This window comes from Rana temporaria, chromosome 13, assembly GCF_905171775.1.
Source record: "Rana temporaria chromosome 13, aRanTem1.1, whole genome shotgun sequence".
Classification (NCBI taxonomy): Eukaryota; Metazoa; Chordata; class Amphibia; order Anura; family Ranidae; genus Rana; species Rana temporaria.
In genome coordinates this window covers 54,704,608-54,724,645 of record NC_053501.1, presented here as the reverse complement: position 1 = coordinate 54,724,645, position 20,038 = coordinate 54,704,608, and the positions used below count along the sequence as shown (strand labels likewise).

At 41.7% G+C, this 20,038-nt stretch overlaps 1 protein-coding gene across 1 annotated transcript in view; it reads right to left on the bottom strand.

Annotated features, from left to right (window-relative positions):
- Positions 1 to 4,647: 4,647 nt before the first annotated feature.
- Positions 4,648 to 20,038, bottom strand: part of PLEKHD1 (pleckstrin homology and coiled-coil domain containing D1) — a 50,537-nt gene continuing 35,146 nt past the window's right edge. Inside the window, exons 12-13 of the mRNA XM_040332629.1 lie at positions 13,293 to 13,436; positions 4,648 to 5,194 (exon numbers count right to left, since the gene is read on the bottom strand). Of these exons, the coding sequence (XP_040188563.1) occupies positions 5,037 to 5,194; positions 13,293 to 13,436 (302 nt within the window). The 3' untranslated portion in view covers positions 4,648 to 5,036. The remainder of the gene's footprint in view (positions 5,195 to 13,292; positions 13,437 to 20,038) is intronic.

Sequence of the window (20,038 nt, the reverse complement as noted above, 5' to 3'; positions counted from 1 at the left end):
GAGATAAATAATGAAAACCACTTTATAAACAATGACAGAGGGATGCACATATTAGAGAGACAAAGAATCAATCCAAGGTCTAATGATTGGGTTGCAGGAGATCAGAACCTTGTATATATAGTCACTTTAACTGCAAAACATTGATCTTTACATTATAATTACAGTATAGATTTTTAGTAGAGAAAACTCTCAGTCAACCATTGTTTCACCAATTTTAATACAAGGGATAGGGGGGTTACATAGATTTTCTGTAATAAATATTTCCAAACGAAATTATACATAAATTATACAACCATGACACATAAATATGATAAGCAGCAATATGAAAATGACATTCAATACTCCCAGCAATATTAATACATTTAAAGTGGAACTTAAGGTAAACATTTATTCTAGTATTAGATAAAATGGTCAAAAATTAGAACCTCAGACATACTAAAGCTTTTATAAATAAAAATAAAACTTTTGTGAATACAAACTATTGGCCTGCTTGTATTCCCATTGGCACTCTGCCCCTTCTGGTTAGAGTTAAAGTGGTATTTAACCAAAAATCAAACATTTATTATATTGCAGCTTACCATTTTATAGATGTGATGGTTTGCTGTAACTGCTTATAAAGTATTAGTTGGAGTTCAGCTTCAATTTGTTAGTGTATTTATATGTACTACTACATCCAGGCCTGCTTGTATTCCCATTGGCACTCTACGCCTCCCGCTCTCCCAAGGTGCCCCCTGTGCTCCTTCAATTAGAGTGTGGCACTCTAATACAGGAGGTGTGCTGCTGGCCAGATCACCAGATGAAAACAAAGGCAAAAAAGCACAAAAAAAATAATTTAGCCAATAAATGTAATGCCGCGTACACACCATCACTTTATGTGATGAAAAAAAATGACGTTTTTAAAAACGTCACTTTAATTGACCGTGTGTGGGGGAAAACGTCGTTTTATGTCTTCTAAAAAACGACCAAAAAAAATTGAAGCATGCTTCAATTTTATGTGTCGTTTTTCAAAAGTGCACTTTTTACTTCACAGAAATTGACCGTGTGTAGCAAAAAACGTCGTTTTCTAAGACGTTTTTTCATCCACGCATGCCCAGAAGCAAGCTTCAATGGTAAAACGTGGTGGAACGTAACCTCACTTTGCAAGATCATTGTGAGAAAAACGATGGTGTGTAGGCAACTTCGTCTTTGAAAATTGAAGTTTCAAAAATGTCGTTTTTTACTTCACAGAAAGTGTCGTTTTTTTTCATCACATAAAGTGATGGTGTGTACGCGGCATAAGGAGTGCTGAGCTGCAAATATGACATTTTGGGTTTTGGGTTTAATACCACTTTAAGGACACCAATGAAACTTTTTGTAACACTTGGTTTAATTGGATAGATAATAATAACCAATAAGGTTTAGAAATTTTGGCTAACGGTTTAATAAAGCTGTAAGTACCTAAAATCTACCTTCATTACTTTTTCCTTGTTTCTATTGCTTTTGAGGACAGAAAGTAAAGTAAGGTGTAACCCAAAATTTTGCACTGAGGGTGTCTTTTAATGCCGGTACCTCTAATAATGACATCTGTAAGAAATGATATCTTCCCTTACTTTGGGGAGATTTTTACTGACTTCCTGTAGTGTCTCCATGACAGAGAACTAAGGGAAGTCTTCCCAATGGGGATTCAGACAGCAATAAAAACCCAACAGAGGTTGTCATCCTTCCACTGTATTCAAAACTAAAAGAAAAACATTTAGGCAGAGTTCTACTTCAAAGTGACCATGTTACTATACAAATGTAACTGAGGCAAGGTTTACCTTTAAAGAAATATAGCCAGATTCAGAGAGACTTAGGCTGGCGTATCAGTAGATACGCCAGCCTAAGTCAGAATTTGCGTTGGCGCTAATTTAAGCGTATTCTGGTAACCAGATACGCTTAAATTAGGTTTAGATACGAGCGGCGTAAGTGTCTTACACCCTCGTATCCTAAAGTGTAATTTTTAGGCTGACCGCTAGGTGGCGCTTCCATTGCGGTCGGCGTAGAATATGTAAATCAGTAGATACGCCTATTCACGAACGTACACCCGGCCGACGCAGTACAGATATGCCGTTTACGTAACGCATTAGCAGGCCTAAAGTTATTCCATCAAATAGGTAGAATAGTAATGTTAAGTATGGCCGCCGTTCCCACGTCGAAATTCAAAAATTTTACGTCGTTTGCGTAAGTCGTCCGTGAATTGGGATTTACGTCGTTTATGTCCACGTCGAAATCAATAGGCCCGTGCGGCGGACTTAGCCGCAATGCACACTGGGAAATGTAGGCGTACGGCGCATGCGCAGTTAAAAAAAAACGTCAATCACGTCAGCCTCATTATCATAAAACACGCCCCCTCAGACAAATTTGAATTAGGCGCCCTTACGCCCGCCCGCTTTAGGCTACGCCGCCGTAACTTAGCAGGCAAGTACATTGTGAATCATGTACTTGCCTCGCTAACTTACGGCGGCGTAGCTTAAATAAGGAACAGAAAAGATGTTGCGCTATTAATAAAAATTAAACTAAACAAACAGTTGATATAAGAAAAATTGATGGAAATAATATGAATTTGCAAAGACCCCTAGTTTAAAGAGGAATGAAACAAATAGCTGACAAAAGAGTCTTTGTGTCAATCAAACATCATTGCAAGCAAGTTCTTCAGTGTTGAATAAATTGTTGATAACATATGTGATGACCGACACCACTAAATAGAAAGGTGGAGGGTTACCGGATGGCAAGCAATGACAAGCTTGCGGCTGCAAACCCCAGCCAGGGCCTTTTGATGATCCTCGCAGGGGGATGACAAGGGGATGGATGTTGAAGCTTCCCGCTCCCAGAGCCACAAGATCACAGCGTGTCACACAAAAAAAAAGGGAACTGAATGGTGAAGTACAGCAGGACCAGCGCATATAAGGTATTCGTGACTCAAGGGACCACCACCACCAAATCACCCTATATTTGAGAGGCTTACCAGAACGTAAGGCAGTATGAGCATGTGGCTAAACCCCTAGCCAGGGCCTTTAAGATCCCACGCGGTGATATATCTTACGGGTCCTCCGGTGTATTAAGGACAGTGGGTGCATAGAAAAAATGATAATGCCCACATGGTGAAGTATGTAAATTCAGAGGTTTAATAAAAAAAGTTATACACTTACAATTAAAAGTAGAAATAGATAGAAGCCGGCCGGCTCTAACAAACGCCCGTCCACACGGAACGAAGAAACGTCTTGCGTCAGCACGCTACCTTCCCGACGCACGTTTCGTCAAAAGTTGACGTCATCGGTGCCCCAGATGACGTCAACTTTTGACGAAACGTGCGTCGGGAAGGTAGCGTGCTGACGCAAGACGTTTCTTCGTTCCGTGTGGACGGGCGTTTGTTAGAGCCGGCCGGCTTCTATCTATTTCTACTTTTAATTGTAAGTGTATAACTTTTTTTATTAAACCTCTGAATTTACATACTTCACCATGTGGGCATTATCATTTTTTCTATGCACCCACTGTCCTTAATACACCGGAGGACCCGTAAGATATATCACCGCGTGGGATCTTAAAGGCCCTGGCTAGGGGTTTAGCCACATGCTCATACTGCCTTACGTTCTGGTAAGCCTCTCAAATATAGGGTGATTTGGTGGTGGTGGTCCCTTGAGTCACGAATACCTTATATGCGCTGGTCCTGCTGTACTTCACCATTCAGTTCCCTTTTTTTTTGTGTGACACGCTGTGATCTTGTGGCTCTGGGAGCGGGAAGCTTCAACATCCATCCCCTTGTCATCCCCCTGCGAGGATCATCAAAAGGCCCTGGCTGGGGTTTGCAGCCGCAAGCTTGTCATTGCTTGCCATCCGGTAAGCCTCCACCTTTCTATTTAGTGGTGTCGGTCATCACATATGTTATCAACAATTTATTCAACACTGAAGAACTTGCTTGCAATGATGTTTGATTGACACAAAGACTCTTTTGTCAGCTATTTGTTTCATTCCTCTTTAAACTAGGGGTCTTTGCAAATTCATATTATTTCCATCAATTTTTCTTATATCAACTGTTTGTTTAGTTTAATTTTTATTAATAGCGCAACATCTTTTCTGTTCCTTACTTGATTTGTGTTTGTATGACACTGCCGTGTTGCAGCTAAGTTAGTTATTTTAGTGTGTAAGCGCGGTATTTTCTCATTTTGGCGTAGCTTAAATGCCTTAAGCTACGCCGCCGCAAGTATGCGCTCGCCATCCTGAATCTGGCTATAAGTCTGTAGGGAAACCATCACTTCTGATGCCTCGTACACACGACCGTTTTTCTCGGCAGGAAAAACAACAAAGTTTTTCCTGACGTGATTCCTCTCCAGCCTAACTTGCATGCACACGTTCATGCAAAAAAACTTCTGACCAAAGTGCGGTGACGTACAACACGTACAACGGGACTATAAAGGGGAAATTCCTTTCCAATGGCGCCACCCTTTGGGCTGCATACTTAATTCTGAGCATGCATGTTTTTTTTCCCCTCGGAAAAGCATACACACAACTGTATTTCGCGACGAGGAAAAGACTGACGGGAAACACGACGAGAAAAAAAGAGAGCTGACTTAAATTTTTTTTTTTTTGCGGGCAGTTTTTTTGGCGAAAAAACTGCTAGGGAGCATACACACGACCGGTTTTCACGACCAATATAAAAAATGGCAGTTTTCTCTCGTCGTGAATACCGTGTACAAGGCATGAGAGTGCTGATCCGCTGGGACCATTGCAGCTCTCAATGGTTCCTCCTGCTGACTTCCACATCAGAACAAGACTTTGACGTGACGTGCAGGTCAGTAGGAAGAACCAGTGAGAGCTGCAGGGGAGCACTCTCTCACTCCCACAAGTGCTTGTATCCTTCTTTTCAGGTATTCATGTATAGTGACGTGGTCGCTTTAAACTTCATATATAATATATAATTGTGTAAGTAGTATGTGACACTTACAGGTTCATCCCGAAAATGATCTAAAGGGAGAACCCAAGCTCTATGACGCTATAGCTGCGAGTCAGGGAATCGGCAGTTACTTCTCATGTTCCTGGGAAGGTTCTTTCTGTGTGATGATCTGATAGATAGTTTCTCGGAAATGTTTATCCCTGCCTAAATTTCTGGCAGCCTCTTTTAGACTCTGGAAGTCATTCATCTCATCCGGAGACATCAAGAAGGAATGCGAGTGCCTCACTGAAAGAGAAAATGAGAATCCTAATAATAAAGATGCAATTGGGGTGCATCTAAATACTTGCGGCAATATATTAACAATGCAGCATCACTTCCATGCAATGATTGCTCTTTGACTGTACTGTGCCTTTACAGGGAATTGGTCTAATCAAATCTCTTTTTTGACTAAAGGCTTATAGTACATTTTAAATGTATGACTTGGTAGATAGCACTATACAGTACTGGCTACCTGGGTTCTATTCCCATCAGAGCAAGGATTGCATGGGCTTTGTGTACATGGTAATGAAAATAACACATGCATTATGTTTTGTGAGTTAAGCCATATGTGGTTTGTGCAAACAGTTGGGCATTCCTCCAGTTCATCTACTCATTATATTTTTTGTAATTTAGATGACTTGTTGGGCCTTCATTTCAGAGAAATATAATCCTGAAGATGATTTCCTTCTTTGACTTTTGGAACCTTATTTACATTCAACACCCATTTGCTTGACTAATCATGCAACGCAATGAACTAAAATAAAGGCTCATGCACAACAGAGAAAAGCTATATGAAGATATCTGAACTGTCCAGCTTGAAGTATCCAATAGTGCCAAAAAGAAAGAGAAAAGCTATATGAAGATATCTGAACTGTCCAGCTTGAAGTATCCAATAGTGCCAAAAAGAAACAAGGAACTGTTCAAATCAAAAAAATGTGTGTAATGCCGCGTACACACGACCGTTTTTTTTTTTTAATGTCATTAAAAACTATCATGTGTGGGCTCCAGAGCATTTTTCATGACATGAAAAATGGCCATTAAAATTTTTAGACTGCTTAACATCCTTTTGTTCTATGGACGGAAGGCCATTCTGTTAAAATGGCGCAAGCCGGAGGCACCTGATTTGCGCTTTTGGAACTTCCAACACTTCAGATAGTGGGTAGGGTCGGGTGATGTGGGGTGACATGTTTGAATCCTGGGGAGGAATGGGAGGCGGGGCATCTGGCGATTTTCCGGTGGTTTCATGGGAGGGAGAGTGGGAGCTGAGCAAAAGGGTGGGAGAGGAGGGAGGGTTAGGGTGTTTATTTTCATTACGGGTTGTATAATTAGGCCATGTTGGCCTCTCACCGGCCCAGTGTTTTGCTCGGTCGAGTGCCTTTTTCCTTTTTTTTGTTGTTGTTTTGTATATTGTCAAAATCAATAAAAATAATAAAAAAATTTTTTTTTAGAACATGTTCTATTTTTTCGCGTCGTTTTTCACGGTACCTTTTTTTCCTGTTCGCAAAAAATGGTCATGTGTAGGCTTTAACGACGTAAAAAAAACGTGCATGCTCAGAAGCAAGTTTTGAGACGGGAGCACTCGTTCTGGTAAAACTATCGTGATGGAGATAGCAAATTCATCACGCTGTAACAGACTGAAAAGCACGAAGACTAAAAAGCGCGAATCGTCTCTCACCAAACTTTTACTAACACAAAACCAGCAAAAGCAGCCCCAAGGGTGGCGCCATCCGAATGGAACTTTATAGTGCCGTTGTACGTGTTGTACATCACCGCGCTTTGCTCGAGCATTTTTTTTTTCACGATCATGTGTATGCAAGGCAGGCTTAGCAAGAATCGGGTTGAAAAAAATGTAGTGGCCGTGTGTACACGGCATAAGGCTCCAGAGAACTCCCTATAGACTGGTTAGGGTTCAGGATGCAAAGTCAAGTGCCAATTTCACTGCAAAGGACATCAAGGCAGGCTTAGCTGGTTTAAAAGTAGCGATGCACTGTTATATTGTTCAGCAATACTTCCCCAGACATGGTCTACAAGGAAGAATCATCACAAAGGAACATTGCTTGCAGTGTTTTAACAAAATTCCAACATCTGTAGTACGCAGCATAACACTCAGATAAGCCATAGGTGTTGTGGAACCAAAAGCTATGGTCTGTTGAAACTAAAAATGACTATTTTGGATAACAAGGTTCAAACTATAGTCACGGCAGACAATACAACTGCTGTTGGGCTTGAAAGCAGAGGGTGTCCGGAGCTGTCTGGCTGCATGGTGATTTATGATGACAGATTCATTTGGATGAATTGAATCTATATAAACTTTTGGGACATCTATAGTACATATACTTGCTATGTAAACTATTTGATTTTGTATCACTAGAAGAAATGTCTTTCAGATGGGATTGGGTGAGACTGAGGCCCCATACACACGGGAGGATTTATCCGCGGATACGGTCCAGTGGACCGTTTCCGCGGATAAATCCTCTCGAGGATTTCAGCAGATTTTAATGCGATGGAGTGTACTCACCATCGCATTGAAATCCGCGCCAAAATCCTCTGGCGATGACGTGTCGCGCCGTCGCCGCGATTATGACGCGACGACGGGCGCGACGCTGTCATATAAGGAATTCCACGCATGTGTTAAATCATTGCGAAGCAATGCGGGGGATCCCTTCGGACGGATGGATTCGGTGAGTCTGTACAGACCAGCGGATCCATCCGTTGGGATGGACTTCAGCAGATGGATATGTTGTGCATGTCAGCAAATATCCATCTGCTGGAAATCCATCCCAGGGGAGATTTATCCGCGGAAAAAGATCCGCTGGCGTGTACACACCATAGGATCTATCCGCTGAAACCCATTTGCTGAGATTTATCTGCGGATGGATTCTATGGTGTGTATGGGGCCTCAGGCTCCTTTCTTGGTTTACTATGGAGCCCCATCACACGTAGTTCAAGCTCTAACACCCAAATACCTATTTAGCATAGGGGGAACCTATTATTTTGTGAGGTTTTGAGACAGTCAGTGGTACACATAATAGTGCAAACGTAGAGGATAGTGTAGATTACCACCAATTATTAACAAATCCTACAGTTCACGAAGAAAGTGAACTTGAAATGAGGCTGGATGTTACCACAAGGCAATTAAATAGACACGTACCCCAAAATTAGTCAAGAACAACTTTGAAAATGAATAATTAAAGTGGACCTATGGTTAAAACCTCACATAAATAAAAATAGCACACGTCTGCATTACCAGATCACATCATTATTGATAAAAATAATTCCTTCTTACTTGCCACAAACAAAAAGTACCAATCAAGATCTCAAATATATGATCCAAAACCTTGGCAGTCTAGACCTAATGGCTTTTGGTCAGGAGTATATTATTGTTTCAAATCACAGAAGACTGACAAGACTCAGACAGACCATGTCAGATAGACTTAAAATATTATGAGGATTAGCAAAACCTGCATATGCAGCAAGCAACTATGGCTGCCCCTATGTACATACTGTATATGTTTACAAACTGTACATGGAAACAAGGTTTGCTTTACTACAATAGCACACATTGATAAAGAAATTTTTACATTGAAAAAAATGAAATAAAACACTACATTTCCTCCACAACTCCAACCAACAGAACAATAGGAAAGGGTTATTCTTGTTATTCTTTGTAGATTCGCTGGTGAGATTCTCCTCACTTTCTCTCTGGGTGACAACAGTGTCACTTGGATAGGAAGTGTCCAATAGGGACCCAGACAGCAATAAAATATGTTGGGGGCTCTAGCCTACCCTTATTCTACCTACAAATTGCTTTATTGCTGCCTATCTCTAAGGCCTCTTACACACAATAGGATAGCCAGAGGACAACGGTCTGAAGGACCGTTGTCTTAGGTTAACCGATGAAGGTGACTGATGGTCCGTCACGCCTACACACCATAGGTTAAATAACCGATCGCGTCAAAACGCGGTGACGTAAAACACAACGAGGTGCTTGAAAAAACGAAGTTCAATGCTTCCAAGCATACGTCGACTTGATTCTGAGCATGCGCTGGTTTTTAACCAATGCTTTTGCATACTAACAATCGGTTTTGACCTATCGGTTAGGCGTCCATCGGTTAAATTTTAAAGCAAGTTCCTATTTTTTTAACCAAAGTTGGGGCCCACACACGATCGGTTTTGACTGATGAAAACGGTCCTTCAGACCGTTGTCCTCTGGCTATCCTATCGTGTGTACGAGGCCTTACAGATTTTCTCTTACTTCTTTCCTGGTGACAAAAAAAAAAGATGAAAAGTGGCAAAATCTACAAATCTACAAATTTGATTTCCTTGGATTATTTCACATTCATTAACAAAAAAGCAAACTACTGATCTGATCATAAATAGAACCTCTAAACACCAACAAACAAAAAAAATAGAATTGATGTTTAAATTGTATGCTGTAATTCAATAATTATTCATCGAAGCTTTAATGCTAATGTTCTCCTTGCACTCTAACAATTTGTGCTGAATGAGTGTTTTTTTTTACTTGCTTAGCATACATATTAAGGAACGGCTGGGAAAGTAAAACAATAGAAGAGAAGGCATTTTGGTGACAAGTCTGACATGATATGTAGGTTGATACTATTGCTGATTTACATCACATATTCACTCTGTTCTACAAAAACAATCGATGACAGCAACGTTTTAAACTGAAGGATGGTACCAGTGGTGGAGTGAATGAAAGTACTGAAGCAAGCGCTGGCATGGAAAGGGTTACTCTTTCCTGCCTAAGGCCTGTTGTGCACCCACCTGTCAAGGTCACTGCCTGCTGCTGTCAAGCAAGAGAGAGAGAAGTCACAGCATATACTGTACCACGATTGAGCCCTGGTGCTCTAAATCCTATCAAATCTCCTAAAAGCCATGAATTCGTAAGGCTGCAAGCAGATATTATTGGAGGATAACCACCCTTTAATTCGCTTATCCTGTGCATGCATTGCTTCAAATCCCAGAACTGGTACAGTATTCACTGAAGGGGGGACTCATTGCTTCTGGCTAAATTGGGGTATGAGAATGTGAAGTTTAACTCCTGCTCGTAACCTGAAATCGAATTAGAATACATTGAGAGTAATACTGGTTATTTTTATTAGAATAATAAAAAACAGCCCATTACAGTGAGGGTAAGCTAATGGATATTGGAACTTAATAACTACATAATATAGTAATAGTTAAATATGTCCACGCTCAGGACGTGAATCAGCTGCTGCCTCCCCTCAAAGTCCCTGAGACCAGGGTCTAGGTATTTGTGGTATATAAAAGAATAAAAAAAAAGGGGGGTGAGTGGCGCTGCCAACCACTGGGATAGTGGTGTGGTACTCAAAGTGCTAGGTGCACTTTAAGTACCACACCACTATCCCAGTGGGCGGCAGCGCCACTCACCCCCTATTTTTTTCCTTTAAACTACATAATATAGTTAGGCAAAACGTGATCTATAACGTGCCATAGCTCTTTCTATTCCATCTAACAGAACCTATTCAAAAAACTGTTGTATAGTTTATTGAGCCCCCATATTGCACATGCATTTCCAGCAACATTATGCAGATGATGTGGCACAGATTCACCCCTCCCATCCTTCATTTATTAAATGTGTTACAGACTAAGGTGCCTTTCACACCTGCGGACCGTATGTCCGCTTTTTCATCCATCCGTTTGCGGATGAAAAAGGGACATACATTGGTCCCTATGAGATTGCGGGTGTCAGCAGATGAACATCCGTTGACACCCGATCTCGTCCGCCTCCGCAATGATCCGATTCTGCAGATGGAAGAAAACCCTATTTTTCCTTCCGTCTGCGGATCGGATGAACACTGACATATGGTCTGTGTTCATCCGATCCCCCCATAGGGGAGAGCGGAGAAAAGACAGGGTGGTCCTTGCACAGTGTGCGGGGACCTCCCTGTCATCTGCCGGCTCAGTGGGGATCAACGGAGCGATCCCCGCTAAGCATACGGAGGTGGATCATTACTGATCTGCCCCGTGTGAAAGGGGCCTAAGTGTATTGGCACATAAATAAGCCATCAGCTATGTCAGCAAATAAAACCCAATGATTGTCTACAGAAACTGCCAAGATTTATGTTTTGTAATGTACAGAGTCTATGAAGTTTTTCTGAATCAACTCCTGCAGTAATATTTTATCATGGAGGCACCTGAATCAGGGGTATTAAAGCTTTTTTGTTGATTACTGGCCAACAAATAAACCACTGTTGACACTTAAATTTCAGATAGATCTGCTTGAACATTAAACAGCCAGAATAGAAGGTGCAATTATCTACTAGTGGTATTGGAGTGTATTACATATATCTATCGGATTTGGCCTTACCACTGATAGTCACCTGCAGGGCCGATCCGCCCTATAGGCTCACTATGCAAGCCGCTTAGGGCCCCCCAAATTACTAGAAGCCCCCGCCTGGTGAGAAGTCATTTTATGCCCCTCACCCCGCTTCTCAACTCGCTTGCTGCATGGGAGAAGAGGTAAGAAGTCAGCACCCCCCGCTTCTCACTTTAATGTAAGATGTCATTTCCGACAGCGGAACACCCACTCCCCCCGCTTCTCAACTTTACAACTTTAATGTGACATGTCACTGTCGGCAGCCCCTCCCCAGCTTCTCAACTTTAATGTGACATGTAATTTTGCTTAGGGCCCCAGGGAGGTCAGGATCGGCACTGGTCACCTGAACTCTTAATGCATGGGCAGCTTTAAAATTGAATGTATGAACCAGTTCCAAATGATAACAACTAAAGTACAAGAAAACAATGGTTCTCAACCAGTTCTTTAGAAGCCACGCGTGCCTCTCAGCTTCCTTCGATGTGGCTCTCTGCATAATTTTAACAAGGATACAGTAATGTACATAACTGCTGTATTATATACTTATATATGCATACATCAAATGAAAGTATACTTGATTCAAATACATTTAACGAAATATTTAGATTATTAAAAAAAAATACAATATATAAGTGCTATATTCATACCTGGTGTGACCAGTATACTAGTTTGAAACTCTCTAATAAAGAGTCGAGGCACATTTACTATAAAAATCTAAATATAATGACAAGATCCAGAGCTGCATGATATAACATAACACATATTTTCTATAATAATTACAATTATTATTACCATCATCATCGTCTTGTTTGTAATATTATTTATTATTATTTTAGCAGTATTCCTCCTGTATTGAATTGTATACAGTCTGCCCTCATGTTGTAAAGCGCTGTGCAAACTGTTAGCACTATATAAATCCTGTATAATAATAATAAGGCCCCTTTCAGACGGACGGCTGTTTTGCCGAAGTAAAAAGCACTACCAATGTTTTGTGAAATTCAAGGCTCCAGGCACTGCGATTAGCTGCATTTGCACATTGCGATTACATGCGTTTACGTGCGTTTAGTTGCGGTCGCGTTTAGTTGCGGTCGCGTTTAGCTGCGGTATTCATTTCCATAGCAACCCTTTTTATTTTTTGGGATTATGATGTGCTTCCTGTTGTTCTTTTTTTTTCCAACGCTGCTATCCGCAGTTGACAAAAAAGACTGCGATTACCTGCGGTTATGTGCATATAGCTGCGCTACATTGCACCTGGACGCATTCAATTCTATTTTTTCTATTCGCACCAAACCGCATGTAACGAAATCGCACGCAAACGTTGTGTGTGAATGGGGCCATAGGAAAACATTGTGTGCTTTTAGCTGCGGTAGAAAAATAGAAAATCCGCAGCTAAAAGCACCATTCTATCCGTCCGTCTGAAAGGGGCCTAATAGTAATATCACCATTTTTTCCCTAAATATTTTGATGAACTATTTAAGAAACAAGGTTAAATTTTTCATGACATTTAAAAACTATAAGCGCCCATGCACACTATAGCACTGTGGTAATTTTTAGGCTAGCGAAATGTGCAGAAATGTGTGGTACATGCATTGGTGCGATTTGGTTCCATTCATTCTAAAAAGAACCCCAATGCTCTATGCATTGCAGTGAAATGCTACACGTGTCAATGTTCTAACTTGCATTGCGGTGTACTTGCCTTAATGCAATGCACATTACCATGAAGTATAAAACAAATAAGTTGACCCTGTAAAATAGTTATTGTTTATTTCAAATTCATTTCTGGGAGTGCTTACTAATAATCAAAGCAATCTGTTTTAGCAATTTAACTCTTGTTATTGAGTATAGTCATGAAATGTTAATAGGGCACCCTGGCTTGCAGAGCATGCTGAGATGTAATGTGTTTGCTCTGAATGGAAATATTGCTTTGGTTAGTTACACAGGACAGTCACTAGAGGGAAAACACATGTGACAAAGTTCTTAACTCACATCGAGAGAGACTGGGTCGTTGGTTGTGAAAACGACAACTTTTGATTCGCCTGGTGGCAGCTCGGGGCACATATACGGAGTTTTTCATAATCACAGGCTTCATTGCTTCAATCTCTGAATTTCTGATACAGTCTTCAAAGAATTCTAAAGGAAGGTTAAAAAAAACAGCAATTACATCAATTCCACCATCACCACCACCCCAATGCTTTATTCAGTAGACTGCCTATTAAAGATAAACTTGAGTCCAATCACAAGGCACCTTTAGCTGCATTACCTTATTAGTGGTCCTGCTGCATGCCCTCTAGTTCCCCACTTTAAAATTTGACACCTTCAGGTATGGAGGGAACGTGTGATGCCACGTACACAAGATCAGTCCATCCGATGAGAACGGACTGATGGACCGTTTTCATCGGTTAACCGATGAAGCTGACTGATGGTCCGTCGCGCCTACACACCATCGGTTAAAAAAACGATCGTGTCAGAACGCGGTGACGTAAAACACAACGACGTGCTGAAAAAAACGAAGTTCAATGCTTCCAAGCATGCGTTGACTTGATTCTGAGCATGCGTGGATTTTTAACTGATAGTTGTGTCTACTAACGATCGGTTTTGACCTATCGGTTAGGAATCCATCGGTTAAATTTAAAGCAAGTTTGCTTTTTTTAACTGATGGTTAAATAACCTATGGGGCCCACACACGATCGGTTTTGACCGATGAAAACGGTCCATCAGACCGTTGTCCTCTGTTTAACCGATCGTGTGTACGAGGCCTCACACTCCCCATGCAATCGCAAAATGCAGTACTCAGTATATGAGTAGCCAATCGCCATGTCTAAGTACACTGCACAGGGTGTGGGGTGTGCAATTATTGACTACACACTACAGGAAAGGTCAATAAAAGTAGGAAGAAGATGGTGAGATGTAAAGCTAGAGAGTGTGCATAATATAATATACTACAAAGTACAATAGTACCCTGTGCTGGTGGTGGGAGGAATTGGGATTTGTTCATTTTATTTCTATTTTTATTTTAACGTATTTGTATTATTCAAGGGTTGATCCACGTTTTTGCCACTCCCTGTTGCCGAGCTGCAAGTTGACACAGCCAGTAGCCTTGTTAGTACACATTGTCATGGTTTCAGCGTGGTAACATTAATACAAGTCTTTTTTGGCAGGCAAAAGCACCACCAAATAGGACCCATCCAAATAATGGGGACCACGCTGCAACCGTGTGTAATACGGGCTATCAACGGTTCAAACAGACACTCAGGACGCTACATACGTATCTCCTCCAAGCCGCACATCAACTACCTCTGAAAAATTATCCACTGCAGATTGTATTCAGAGGGAAAGTAAACTCTACCACACATGTAAATGAGGCTTGTCATTAACCACTTAAGGACCGTCTCCTGCACATATACGTTGGCAGAATGGCACGGCTGGGCACATGTACGTACAGGTACGTCCTGTACTAGTACTCAGCCGTGGGTCGCAAGCACGCGCCCGTGGCGCGCTCCCGCGACCCGGTCCGAAGCTCCGTGACCGGGACCGCGGGACGCGTGGACCCGATTGCCGCTGGAGTCCCGCGATCGGTCCCCGGAGCTGAAGAACGGGGAGAGCCGTGTGTAAACATGGCTTCCCCGTTCTTCAGTGTGGCGGCTGCATCGATCGTGTCATCCTTTTTATAGGGGGACACAATCGATGACATCACACCTACAGCCACACCCCCCTACAGTTGTAAACACACTTCAGGGAACACATGACCCCATCAGCGCCCCCTTGTGGTTAACTCCCAAACTGCAACTATCATTTTCACAATAAACAATGCAATTTAAATGCATTTTTTGCTGTGAAAATGACAATGGTCCCCAAAAATGTGTCAAAATTGTCCGAAGTGTCCGCCATAATGTCGCAGTCACGAAAAAAAAAGCTGATCGCCGCCATTAGTAGTAAAAAATAAATAATTAATAAAAATGCAATAAAACTATCCCCTATAAATTTTGCGCAAACCAACCGATAAACGCTTATTGAGATTTTTTTTTACCAAAAATAGGTAGAAGAATACGTATCGGCCTAAACTGAGTAAAAAAATGTTTTTGAATATATTTTTGGGGGATATTTATTATAGCAAAAAGTAAAAAATATTGAATTTTTTTCAAAATTGTCGCTCTATTTTTGTTTATAGCGCAAAAAATAAAAACCGCAGAGGTGATCAAATACCACCAAAAGAAAGCTCTATTTGTGGAAAAAAAAAGACCGACAACTTTGTTTGGGAGCCACGTTGCACGACCGCGCACTTGTCAGTTAAAGCGACGCAGTGCCGAATCGCAAAAAGGGGCAAGGTCCTTTAGCTGCATTTTGGTCCGGATCTTAAGTGGTCAATGGGATAAATAAAAAAATAAATGTAGTACTTTGTAGCCACAGTAACACGAGTTGTTTTAAAGTGACTATTGGTTCAACTAAATTAAAGTGTTTTTTTTTTTTTTTATGAAAATAGAAAATTAATTTTTGAATGACAATCCCATCAACAGAGTCTTGTTTGTCCCAAAGAAAAAGTAATATTTAAATGACTGTGGTATCATATGTCAGGAGAAATGTATTTCTGAATTATTATGCTAACAGATGAAATGTAAAAATAGCTGTAGACATTGCTAGAAGCTGCATTTTATTTCTTTAGCCAGTGTTTGATTTGTTCCTGTACTCTGGGGCTATCTTCTGGAAGATCGGGTGCATTACAGCTTATAGAATGACTACATCTCTGTACTGAATTCAGCAACCTCCCTAAATAATAATGTCATTTCTCAGATGATGGTGAATCCCAGCTGCCCACAGTATAACACAAGTTGGTCATTTACATTTGGCATACTTTCTCACTTTCTGAAATGATAAAGATGGACACCTTTTAGCACACAGGATATAGGCAAAAGACACATCCTTGCCATGGCCCCACAAATATCTAATATGCAGAAAATAATTGGCTAAACCACAGAAGTAAGTTTTTTACCAAAATGTTGCCTTTATATTGGTATTTCAAAACAGTAAATACGGTGATATAGAAGTTAGATAAAAAAGTTTAGAGTGGCATTATACTTTTGGTAGTAAAATAGTATATTCTGTATAGAGATGTACACATCACACCAAAAAGAGCGACAGAGGTTGCTCAAGGGACAGTGGACTCTGGTCTCAAATAAGGGACAGTGCCTCCGAATAGAGAGCATATGGGAGCTTTGTATTTGCTGCAAATATTGGGTCATATTCTCAAAGAATTTACGCCGGCGTATCAGCAGATACGCTGACGTAAGTCTGATTCTAAGGCCGTCCTATGTTTAAGTGTATTCTCAAACTGAGATACACTTAAACATGCCTAAGATACGACGGCCTGCGCCGTTGTATCTTAGGCTGCAATATCTACGCTGACCGATAGGTGGCGTTTCCTTTGCGGTCAGCGTAGAATATGCAAATGACTAGTCACGCCGATTCTCTAACGTACGCTTGCCCGTCGTAGTGATTTTACGTAGTTTCCGTAAGCGATACGCGGCGTAAAGATAAACATGCCCCCTAGGTGGCGTACTCAATGTTAAGTATGGCCGTCGTTCCCGCGTCAAAATTTGAAAATTTAACGTCGTTTGCGTAAGTCGTCCGTGAATGGCGATGGACGCCATTTACGTTACCGTCAAAACAAATGACGTCCGTGAGACGTCATTTAGCGCAATGCACGTCAGGTAATTTACCCGACGGAGCATGCGCATTACGATCGGCGCGGGAGCGCGCCTAATTTAAATGGTCCACGCCCCCTACCAGGATCATTTGAATTAGGAGTGCTTGCGCGGGTGGACTTTACGCTACGCCGCCGCAAGTTTACAGGTAAGTGGTTTGGGAATCAGGCACTTGCCACTTAAACTTGCGGCGGAGTAACGTAAAGGACATACGTTACGCCGCCGGAGATCTCTAAGAATATGGCCCATTATGTAGCACAGTGGTGCAGTGAGTAGCACTTTCGCCTAGCAGCAAAAGGTTCGCTGGTTCGAATCCCGACACCATCTGCCTGGAGTTTGCATGTTCTCCCTGTGTCTGCGTGGGTTTCCTCCGGGTACTCCGGTTTCCTCCCACACTCCAAAGACATGCTGGTAGGTAAATTGGATCTCGTCCAAATTGGCCCAGTATATATATGTATGACTGTGTGTCCCTGGCGTGTCATGATCCTACGGGGTAAAAATGACCGCACCAGCCAAGCATATACTGGCTGGAAAAAGCGCCCAGAGGCGATTCAGTTCGCATGCGTTGCGCTATACAAGTCATTCATTCATTTATTCATTCATGTAGCAAAAGTCACTTATTACAATAGACATAAATGAAGTGAAATTGGGCTGTGTTACTGTCCTCTGAAGAGTATTTGCTGCCACATAAGCCTGGAATCATTCTTTGTAGTTTTTCTTTAGGCACAACTCTGGTGGACAAATAAAACAGTGACCCTTATGCCTCGTACACACGACCGGCTTTCCTGTCAGGAAAAAAAACCAAAGTTTTTCCCAACGTGATTCCTCTCCAGCCTGCCTTGCATACAGACGTTCATGCCAAATCCCGCCCGACCAAAGCGCGGTGCCGTACAACATGTACGACAGGACTATAAAGGGGAAGTTCCATTCAAATTGTGCCACCCTTGGGGCTGCTTTTGCTGATCCTCGTTAATAAAAGTTTGGTGAGAGACAATTTGCGCTTTTCAGTCTTCGCGCTTTTCAGTCCGTTACAGTGTGACAAATGTGCCATCTCCATTATGAACGCTAGTTTTACCAGAAAGAGTGCTCCCTTCTAATTCTTGATTCTGAGCATGCACGTTTTTTTTTCCCCTCGTAAAAGCATACACATGAGCGGTTTTTGTGACGGGAAAAAGACCGACGGGAATCACAACGGGAAAAAAGAGAGCAGGTTCTAATTTTTTGCAACAGTTTTCTCATCTGCAAAACTGTTATGGAGCATACACACGCCCGGTTTTCCCGACAAAAAGCAAACATGGCAGTTTTCCCGTCGGGAAAACCGGTCGTGTGTACGAGACATTGCAGTGGAACTGTGCCTGCATTGCAAGGGTTATTTGCTCATTTATGCCTAGGGAATAAATAAAAAAGTCGTTTTATCGCTCCCCTAGACAAAATGCGCTATTAACCTTTGCAGTGTAGGGCAGCCCCACTGCAAGGGATAATTTTTCAGTTTAAAATATGCAAAGTAGATGCAGTGCTAATAAAAAATTATTTTCAAATTATCAAGTGAAAATAGAGAATAAAGAAAAATAACTAAAGCAGCATCTCATTGAAATTTAAGAGGATAACACCTATCTGTGTAGGTATAGATAATAGACCGCAGAGGAGGAAATCGTGAAAAAGTCCTTCATATAAAGTGCATCCAACTCCACACCCAGATAAGTAGCCTGCTTACCGGATAACGCTGACCACTAAATAGTAGTCTCACCCAGCTCAGGGAAATCGGTCTCCCCAGGATCCTTAGTATTGTCTGGAACTGCGGCTAAAACTGGTAGTACTCAAAGACATAAAAACAAATGCTCCCATAGTGCAGAATGTTGAACAGGATGAATTTAACCACTTAAGCCCTGGACCATTATGCAGCTTAAAGACCAGGCCACGTTTTACATATCGGCACTGCGTCGCTTTAGCTGACAGTTGTGCGACGTGGCTCCCAAACAAAATTGAAGACCTTTTTTTCCCACAAATAGAGCTTTCTTTTGGTGGTATTTGATCACCTCTGAGGTTTTTATTTTTTGCGCTATAAACAAAAATAGAGCGACAATTTTGAAAATATATCAATTTACTTTTTGCTATAATAAATATCCCCCCCAAAAAATATAAAAAAGACATATTTTTTTTCCCTCAGTTTAGGCCGATACGTATTCTTTTACATATTTTTGGTAAAAAAAATAGCAATAAGCGTTTATTAATTGGTTTGCGCCAAATTTATAGCGTCTACCAAATAGGGGATAGTTTTATTGCATTTTTTTATTAATAATTTTTTTTTTCTAGTAATGGCGGTGATCAGCGATTTTTATCGTGACTGCGACATTATGGTGGACACTTTTGACATTATTTTGGGACTATTGTCATTTTTACAGCGATCAGTGCTTTGAAAATGCACTGGTTACTGTAAAAATGACACTGGCAGTAAAGGGGTTAACCAGGAGGGGGCGCTGTAGGGGTTAAGTGTGCCCTAATGTGTGATTCTTACTGTGGGGGGCGTGGCTTTGCGTGTGACATCACTGATCGTCGTTCCCTATGACAGGGAACAGACGATCAGTGTCAGTTTCACTAGGAAGCACGGGGAGAGGTTCGTTTACACTTACCTCTCCCCATTCTTCCTCTCTGTGACCCGATTGCGGGACACCGGCGGCGATCGGGTCCGCTGTTCCCGCGGGGACAGTCACGGAGAAGAGGACCGGGTCGCGAGTGTGCCGGGGGCAGCGCGCTCGCGACCCATGGCTGGGATCTTAAAGGGGACATACATGTATGCCCTTGTGTCCAGCCGTGCCATTTTGTCGACGTATATCGTCATGCGGCGGTCCTCAAGCGGTTAATAAAAGCAAATAGATTGCACTTCTTACAAAATAGAAGCCGTTAGATAGCGATAAAGCAGCATGTCTTTAAAATCAAAACTGCGGCGTCTCCATCAGCTTCACTTCACATATTGTTTGCCCATCCACCTCCTGTTTATCTTCAGTCTTCTCTTCAACAGGAGGCGGATGGGCA